The 10,000-nt window shown below is 37.8% G+C and overlaps 1 protein-coding gene across 1 annotated transcript in view; it reads right to left on the bottom strand.

The window, feature by feature from the left end:
- Positions 1-10,000, bottom strand: part of LOC138003708 (prolyl endopeptidase-like) — a 205,340-nt gene that overhangs the window by 22,387 nt on the left and 172,953 nt on the right. Inside the window, exons 17-18 of the mRNA XM_068849914.1 lie at positions 7,037-7,084; positions 6,764-6,817 (exon numbers count right to left, since the gene is read on the bottom strand). Coding sequence (XP_068706015.1) covers positions 6,764-6,817; positions 7,037-7,084 — 102 coding nt within the window. The remainder of the gene's footprint in view (positions 1-6,763; positions 6,818-7,036; positions 7,085-10,000) is intronic.

Here is a 10,000-nt window from a genome sequence, read left to right as displayed (position 1 = left end):
TAGGCTATTTGAAGAAACAACCAGGTTGTTGCACAGATGTTGTTGTTGACGAGGAGAATAATTTCAAAGGACTATTCTACCAAGACGCTCACATGCAAAACATCTATACCCATTTCCCAGAAATTCTCCTAGTAGATGCGACGTATAAACTATTAGATCTTTGAATGCCTGTTTATTTGCTTATGGGCATTGATGGTGATGGACTTAGCGAGGTTGTGGCCATGTTCATTGTAGCGGAAGAGACAAAAGAGGTGATACAGCAACGGTGGACTTATTCAAAAAGCATAATCCTTCTTGGAATGAATGTCAGACAAGGATTTCACAGAACGAGACGTGTTTAAAGCCTGCTTTCCTGCCGCAAGTTTAAGTATCTGCCTTTATCACACCTTAAGATCCTTCAGACGAGAAATAACATGCGAGAAGATGGGCATTACATCTGCGGAGAGACTACGAGTACTCGAAATTCTGTCCTCCTTGGCACATTGTAAGAGTGAAGGCGAATACGAAAAACATCTTGATGAACTAAAACAAACGAATTTCAGAAGTGTCATCGATTATTTCATGGAGAATTGGCATCCCATACGAGAGCAATGGGTAGCTTGCTTCAAAGACAAACATTTGAATTTAGGTGAAACCACCAACAACAGTCTGGAATCCACCTTCAGCAAGTTCAAAAGTGTTTGTTCGAGGTACGCAAGTTTGCTGCAGTTTTGCACAGAATTCATGTCAGTACTACAACGCTTACAAGAGGAACGAAACCATCACTACGTGATGACAATTTTCAATGCTTATGGCCTGCAATCTTGCTCTCCAGTGGGAAATTTGCAAAATGAAATTCCAATGCTCGACTCGGCTTCGCTTCATTCATCAATTATTTCTTTTCATCCTTTCCACACGCTCTCGCTAGAAGGCCTGTTCGCAGGATAAAATACCTTTCTTTGTTTTTAAAAACCATGTCAAGCTATTATTAATAGTTATTACTGCCTCTAACATGGTGCATTCTTGCGATTTTACAGGAAATGTCACAAGAACGCGCAAAGGTCAAATTTAAACTTTATCTCCTCAGGGAATACACCTGTCAGGTTATATCTGTAAAAATTTATATCTCAGGTTGGTGAGTTTTCATGATTAGAAAACCATAAGGGTTTTTTATTTGCTCACGAACAAATTTTAACCTACATTTTATCCGGACTTTGAGACCACTTTCGCCAACATGTCACGACAAGATAGGTTGTCATTGGTCACTATGAGGAAACATGCTTGGTGAGGCGTTCAGTTTCAATTGCTGACAATGCTAAGTTGTTTTACTTTCTTAAAACTTTGCCGGTAAGTGTATTACAGCATTTACAGACATATAGATTAACTTCCACTGAGGAAATTTCAAACTCCATTCCACTAATTTTCGAGTTGCAAAAAAATTGAATGGTGGTGGAACTGGGAAACCACATGAATGTATGATTGACGGAAGCTGCTCGCGGGAGTTTTGATTGGAGGTGTTGCATTGGTGGTAAAGAGAATTTAGAGTTTCATGCCAATTTTTGTTTACAATAATTCCTAGAAAAATTCCTTTGTCCTATTTAGAGATTTTGGCAGGAATTTTCTCAGTATAATTAGTGATTCCTTGCTAATCCAGATCTCTCATTGCGCCATGCCGTCATTTACATTTCGAAAGAGAAAGATCGCTAAGTTCCAAGGTCTCCCACACTTTAAGTGGGATGACCTGGCACACAAGATGTTATCAGGGAAGGTTTGTTTGGTGCTGTTTTAAGAGCCAAATACTCCCAGAATGCTAGTGGAAATTGTGCTAGAGTATGTGTACTTCAATATTGAAGTTTTCCGTGGTTTGTTCGTCCACAGGCGATAAAATTTTGTTATTTTCTTCACTTTGGTGGTTAACATGCCAGACACAATTTTCACAAAAGAATATCCTCCTAACCTGGAAAAATTACTCCATAAAAAGGAAAATGGACTGTACAAAAATGGTTCTTACATCATTACATATATGATTCATATTCCAGTCAGTGCGTAAACATTAGGATAACACACGCATGGTTCCGGATGACCTTCGCAATAGTCCTTTTCACGGTTAGTTTTTCTCATTTGCATTACAATATATTCTAGCATGTATGTGAGGCAATTTTGGGCTATTTTGTAGTTTTGACCCGAAATTGCCTCGCATCCACATTAGATTACATTGTAATGCAAATAAGAAAAACTAACCGTGAAAAGGGTTATTGCTTAAAGGTGTTGAAGAAATGCCAGAACAAGTTTGATTGTCTTGTTAACAAGATGTTACTCATTAAATAATTACAACCGTGTTTACATGTACAATCAGACTCGATTCACGCTAAGGCCTTTGTCTCATTTATGCAAATCACATATTTATTTCAGTTTCCCTTGACAATGGCGGCAGACTCTTTTATCGTTAGTTTTTGCCTGTGTATGTTTATCTAAATCACGGTTGATTAGGATTCATATTGTATTTATTAAATGCATGATACACTGGTAATTTACTAGTCAGTTTCTGAAAGCGCTCTAAAGCTTTTTTTCATAGTAGGTTCCTCTTTGAAAGTTTCTGTGTTGCTTTGCATGGTTTATATTTATATTACTTCCATCAACATTGTTTAGAAATTATATAAAACCATGACAAATCAAACTCTTTGTTTCCCTGAAAACCCAGGGGTGATGGTAGCCTTACTTGCTGTTATTACCAGTCCTCAGGTTAAGCCATGGCAATCAAAAGTGCTTTGTTGAACATCATTGTAGTTAGTCTGACTCATCTTAACAACTCCTGAGTTTTATCTGCACAAAATAATTGCTCTTGTTGTTGTTTTTGTTGTTGCTGTTGACATTCTGAAGTAGGCTGCCCCAGTGTGCAATTCGATCTCTTGGATTGATAGTTGGCTATCAATGAGGAATGCCATTTATCCTCAACCTCAGAAGGTGTTTTGGTGTTTTGTTCTAGGTTAGCTGGGGGATTTAGTTTAGTGAAGTCATGTTCGTTTTGTTCTCTGTTCAGATAAGCATTTTTGTCGGACAAATGGTAATACAATCCTAGTGTCTTCGAGAAGAAACTAGGTGACTTGAAAGAGAAATGGGACGAGAGGACGAGAGGAAGAGAACCTGTGGTTCAACAGGCAGCTAACAGATGTCGTTCTACGATTGGTCTCGAAAAGAAAAGGTATGAAGTTCAATTGAATCCCACCAAAAGGTGACTACCCAAATATAAAAAAGATGTCATAATTTTGGGTAGACATGTATCTTGTCGTAGTTGTTTACGGCAATACATAGTCTTCTAATTTGGAGATCTCTGCATTGACACTTAGCTACAAATATTGACAAACGCACCATAATTGGTATAAACGAATATAACACATTTTTCATGAATTCATTGCATGGCATACAAACGTGTAAAGAAAATGAAATTCCTTTCTTCCCCTCCTAAATGTAGCTTACTGGGGTTTCCAATTCACCCAATATTGACTTCATTGAAATGGGTACTTTGGGGGATGGGGGGAAATTAAAAAAATAGGTATGGTACCCCAAATGAGTGGTAATGTGGTTAAATGCCTCAACAATTTTGTCGCTGATTGCACTTTTATTCTCGGTCGTCCCAAGTTCAACTGTGCATGCTTAACAAAGAGAAGGTCTGAAAAGAGCATGGCGCAAAGCTCCAGATGATGCAGACTGGCCTTTGTTTCATTAAACACATAATGTTGAGATCAGCTTACTCGAGATGAGTAGAGATAAACTGACTAGCTTATCACCTGACTGTAGACATTTCTAACCTGGTTATAAGGCGATCCTTTACGAGTAATAATTCATTGCGAAGATAAGTTTCAAACCAATAAGCTCTGTTCAATTGAAAAGTCATCCACATTTAAAACCAAGGTTATGTTTGGCAAGTCTCGTGACAAAGAAATTAAATTTCAGAAATTTAGTGTGAGAGTAAACTTTTAGCTTTTGTATTTGTAAATATTTTATATCTTCTTTTATTTTTAAGGACAATAGTCAGCCCAAATAACGACACCCACAAAAACCCCCCCCCCCCCCCCCCCAAATTCAAAATCCCTTAATCAAATTATCTGTTTTTCCTCAGGCTGATGAAATGAAAGAATCCATTTTAAAGCCTGTTAGTGTTGATGCTGGACTGGGAAACCCCCCATTAGACTACATTAACAACGACCCAGAGGCAGCAAATTTTATGATTGAACATAGCCTCCATTTTGATGCCAAGAAACGGCACAAGTTTATCCAAGACATTAAGAATATAATTGAAACTCAACAACGACACAAAGATCACGCTGGTTTTGGCACAGATCCCTAAAAAATAAATTTGAGATGGGTTCGGTCATCTCATTGTAGACAACATCACGCTTGGTCAGCTGATCCAAGCACAAAGTTTGAGAAAATTGTCCTCATTCTTCATTTCTACTGAAGTGGCTAGTTGGTACCAATGTTTCCAGATGCTACGGTTGCGGTGGTGCCATTCCGAACCCTTTCAAGTCTACAGGGACTTTAGATGTTACCCTGACTGGCACACTGGCCAGCTCCAATGCACAGGTGCACCACAAAACGTGCACTTTCATCTACGTATACCGCTTGTGTCCAAGCAAGATACCCCCATTTTACGGGACGTTTGCTCCTTGTGCCTATGGAATTTGTGGTATGTTTTCGAGTGGAACACCTTAGTAGACTTATGTCCGAGTTCGGATGGACCCCTAGCGCTCCTATTCATTCTTAACTGAAATGGTTAATGCTCTCATGCCAGTCTGAGCCGAGAGTATCCACGTGAGCGTTTGTGGGGTTATTCGGAGAGTAACAAAAAAAGAAAAAGGCAACTGAAGTCAGACAGGAACTTTCAATGGGATGACAGACAGCCAGTCTGAATCGTTATCTTTTTTCTCGTCACCTTGATATATTCAAACCATATAATTACTGTAATACACACAACTTTGCAATCAATTAGATGCATTCATTGGGTTACAGTTTCTTAAGCAGGATTTCCTCAAGTCTTTTTTACCGGAGTTTTGGTTCCGGTTTTCATTTTTCCTTTGAGCCCGCCACGTAATACACTCCTAAAGTGAGTAAGCCGGCAAAATTTATCTTGACAACACAGCAATGTCAACTCTAAAGGGTTTAAACAACCTTAACAGCTGGCTGCAAAGCTGTTGAACAGAGAAGTGATAATCATTAAGGTATTTCAATGTAGCTAAGGTATAACAGCAACACGACCTTGCTGCTGTAATCAATCCTTTGCAGTTGTGCTCGATGCATAAAAAGTGCATTTGTGGCTTTCTGGCTATAGGCTTAAACATTTGTAGATTTTTTAAGATGCCTGGTATTAAGAATATCACTCTGATGTTTGTTTGATCGTTTTGATCGCATTGTAATGGGTCAGTTGGCAAAAATGTTATTGTAACACAGGTTATTGAGTTGTTAAGTTTGGAAAACCCATAGAACTTACATGTAGACATACTTGGCTAACAAAATGGAGGGAAAATTAAAGAACACTAACACTAGTTAGCCAACTAAAATCGGCGACAAAATTAGTTGAGACAGTTGAGACACTGGCAACGACACATACACTGTTTGCAAAGAAAACCTGTCCAAAAACTACGTTTCCGGGATACCCCTCCCTCCCCCACCCTAATCAATGTCGTAACACTGTCGACAAGGCTCGTAGAAAACAGAAAAACACAACATTGTCCCGGGGGTGCCGGGGAGGGGGCCAATTGCGCACCGAGCTTGAAATCGACTCTAAAGGATAAGAGTGTCTCAACAATTTTGACGCCGATTGTAGCTTATCAATGATATGTTTCTTTGTTTTTATTATCGTACTTCGGCAATTTATATACGAAGCTACAGATGACTATTAATATTGTTATTGTTATTGTTTGCACCATATTTTAAGTTCATTAGTTACCTTTGTTTGTAAAAACATTAATATCATAGAATATCTTCAGGGAACCAAAGATTTCCCGTTTAAAGATTCCCTGTTTTTAAAGATTCCCCATTTGTAAAGATTGCCCGTTTGTAAAGATTCCCCATTTTAAAGATATCCCGCTCTTAAAGATTCCCCCTTTTAAAGATTTCCCATCCTATTCCCCATTCCCTCTTTTAAAGATAGCCGCCGTTCATGGTAGTTTGCAAAATATGGCAATTCCATGTGCACTGCTGACAGTAAAGCCTTAACAGATTTTCTGAATGTTTTCGACCAGTTTGCTTATGTTGTCTAAATCCTTTTGCCTTACAATAAACTGTTTCGTAGGCTTCAAATGACTAAAGAAATCTGGGTATAACAGCAAATCTCCCTTCATTTCATTGGATGAGTGGAAAACATTCTCATATCAAAGTTAAACGCCAGATTAAACTTTAGAAAATTTTGCTCAAACTTCGGGTTTCCCAACGTCATGACAGTGCGTTGAGCATGGAAAACTGAATTAGTATGTAAGCTACATTGTTGCCATGAATACACAAAATCTATGAAATGAGAGTGTTTTAGGAGTGGAATAGAACAATTTTTTCATAATTTTAGGAAGCTAAAAATTTAACTACCAGAAAGTATTGAGTTTGGCGACTACAAAACTTGCATTGGTCTGACGACAAGGGAGCCAGGCAGCCTCAAGATTTGTTTTAAAGTCGAGCTCTGCAAAGGTAAATGGCATCATGCAACAGATAAATCATCACCCACTGGATTCAAACTGCCCTCTCTCACAAAAAAATCACTATTCCTCTATGCAACCAGGTAAGTTAGGCTTACTTGAAAAGCCAACCAAAGTCTTCTTTCTTATCCGGTGTTCCAAAATCAGTTGTCCTGGAAAATAGAAAGATAAAAAGAGAATAAATTACTGTGGTAACAAGTTATGCTATACATGAATAGTACTTAACCAATCCGCTTATGGTTAATTTTATTGAAAGTTATACGATGCCAAGATTAACAGATGCACTTCTGTATCTTTCCAGCAATGAACTGTTTGAGCTGAATGAATATGCAAGAAAGGAAAAAAAATCAGTAGAGGACAGTATTCCTTACCAAGCATGGCCAATGGTAAATTTATGAAACTTCAGCATATCCATGACTCTGTGTACGATAACACAAGAAATGTGTAAGTCACTACACAAAGCACACTATGGCAAATACCCTCAATTTTACAGTTTTGGGAAATGAGCCATTTCTGACATTGTATTATTGCCTTATGTCGCTTTTGTCGGAGTGGGAACACCTAAAAACGAAATCGCAGGGCCGCATTTACAATACAACACAACACACTTAATTGACCACTCCCCATGGGGTCTTTTCAGGGCCAATGAAACACAATCAACAAAACAACAGAACACAACAACTACAACTGTTGGTAGGTACTTGCTGCCTCTTTTTCTATTGTTTCAATATTTTTAAACAAGGTATAAAACGTTCAGTAATTATACAATTACCCTAACCTAACCCTAACACTAACCCTAATCCTAACCCAGAAGGTTTTACCGTGTTTAGATAATTTTGTTCAATAGATAACCACTAAATGACAAGATACACCAGGTATCTTCCCAACTGTTAAGAATCCCAACTGGCCGTAGGCAAACAAAGTTGACTATTTACAATTGCAGGTACCGTAGGAAGTTGAACCAGGGACTACCAGGAACAAATTCAACAAGTGGTCAGAGAGGGCCTTGTACCCGGGATATCCGGATCTCAAGGCAAGGGCCCTAACCACTGGGCCACATTGCCTCCTCCACATTTGACTTGTGGAGCAAGAAAGTTGTTGGGTTTTCTAAAGCTATAATAATATACACGAAAACATTTCAGCGCATTGATTGGCTGACAGTAGGTCAATTAATCCCAACAGACTGCAGAAAAGTAAAATAGTGCAATAAAAGCGAAATTGTTGCATTGATAGCCAATAAAGGCGAGCCCTGTATTGTGCAACTAATGGCACAATTTTTCCATTATTACCTGAAAAACCAAATTTATAAACCGGATTTTAAATCCCAATGAAGTCTTTGAAAAAAACACGCTTAAGGAAAACATTTTAAGGAAAAGAATACGAGTAGAGAATTGAGACCCTAACCCTAATTCAGAAGATGCCGTTATACACAACTTCTTCAAGTGTACTATAGATCATTTCTAGAACCTATCAGCCCGTGGGCAATCTTGTCTGGTCTGGTTTGGCTGGCTCACCAAGGAAGGAAGAGGAATGTTCTGCTTCTTATGCAAGAAGCACAATACAGAAAACCAGCAAAACAAGTCCAAAGCTTTCAATGCCATGATGCAATGATCATGATTATGTAGCAACCCAGCAACACAAGGATGCCACTAAGGCTGCACCAAAGCGTACTGCCATTTATCTTAAGAAAAAAAGATAATAATAAAGACATGTCAGACAAGGTGGTCGTCCTTTGAGCTTGAAAGTTCAGAGTTTAATTTTAAATACATTAATACAATAAGAAAGAAATACACTCGCCCGCAAACAGAAAAGACTAATCTTGGTGGATAGCGTTTACATTTCTGCCATTCAATACTTATGACAGCAGTCCAAAAAAAAGTTAATTAACGCTAAACTAAATGGCATCAATTAACAAGAACGTACTAGAAATAAGGACAAGAAACATTGTGATTGTTTTTATAAGTGTTTAATTATATCGTAACAGTAATGTCTACTTAATGGGAATCGAAAAAAAGTTCAAATCTCTAACAAGACGCCTTGAGGCGTTTACGCGGGATGGAGCGATGTAAGCTTATTAAGATCTATTACAAGGAAAGGAAAGGAAAGGAAATTTATTTAAGAGTCTAGTCGTTCTAGCGCTGGAGCACTGATTGGGGACACTGTCAACTGAAATGAACAATTAAAGCAAATCAAGTCAAATGTTAGTTTTTGAGGCGAGGGGAAACTCAACCCACATGAAGCCGAGTATGGGAATGAAACCCGGGTCACATTGGTAAGAGGCAAGTGCTCTCACTGCTGTGCCATCCCTGCACACAAACCTTTCTTTTTTGTTTGTAAAAACACTTTTTAAAATAACCTGCTAACACTACTGAAAGGCACACAGTGCGCTACTTACAATACAACTACTTACACTTACACTACTGATGCAAAATATCATACTTGCTCTGTTTACAATATCATAATTACATTATTCCCTAAATTGGTACAATACAGTGTGATACAATACACTACTTACATTACCTACAGTATAGGACATTGTACTTGTTCAGTGTTACTGCCCAGAAGAAAAAAAAAATATTGCCACAAATTACACCACCTTGGTACGTTTGCTCACACAACTCTTACATCTACATAACTTCATTCTTTAGCGACCTATAGCATTCATTGTCTTGCGATATAACTCATTTAATATATACATTTGCTTTGATCGAGCTATAACTGCCGAAAAAGCAGGGACACAATTCTTCTTCTGACAATTCCATGAATAAAGTTTACCTAAGATGAGGAGGTAGATAAGTAGGTCAGATTTCTCATCTAATATCCCAAATATAATACTTTCATATTCAAGTTTCTTTTGTTTTTTAGCTAGCGTATGTTAACCAATGGTTTTCAAAATAATTCCAAAATTTTTTAGAATAAACGCACTGGAAAAAAAGAGGCTTAACTGTTTCTTGATAGACTTGGCAAAACGTGCAGAGATCACTTTCAATCATCCCTATTTTTGCTAATCGGGAATTCAAAAACAAAATGTCATTCAATATTCTAAACTGAAAACATTGAACAAATGTTTCACAAACAACTGATTTAACCAATGTAACCGTTTTACTAACCTCATTCTCATTAAGACCAAAATTCGACATCAGTGTTTGTTGTCATATTTAAACTTTAGTGTTTGCAAAGCAGCATTTCTCTCAACATCACTTAAGAGCGAATGTCACTAAGGCTTGAGCAAAATTGGAAATGGTCAAACAAAACCTTCCTTCATATTTTTAGCATAGTTAGTTCTTGGGATAAAACTACTCACAAGGACATTTGTTTGATATCTGACAAAAACC

Source organism: Montipora foliosa, chromosome 5 (assembly GCF_036669935.1).
Source record: "Montipora foliosa isolate CH-2021 chromosome 5, ASM3666993v2, whole genome shotgun sequence".
Classification (NCBI taxonomy): domain Eukaryota; kingdom Metazoa; phylum Cnidaria; class Anthozoa; order Scleractinia; family Acroporidae; genus Montipora; species Montipora foliosa.
The sequence above is the reverse complement of the archived record's forward strand: the minus strand, read 5'-3'. Positions and strand labels throughout refer to the sequence as shown.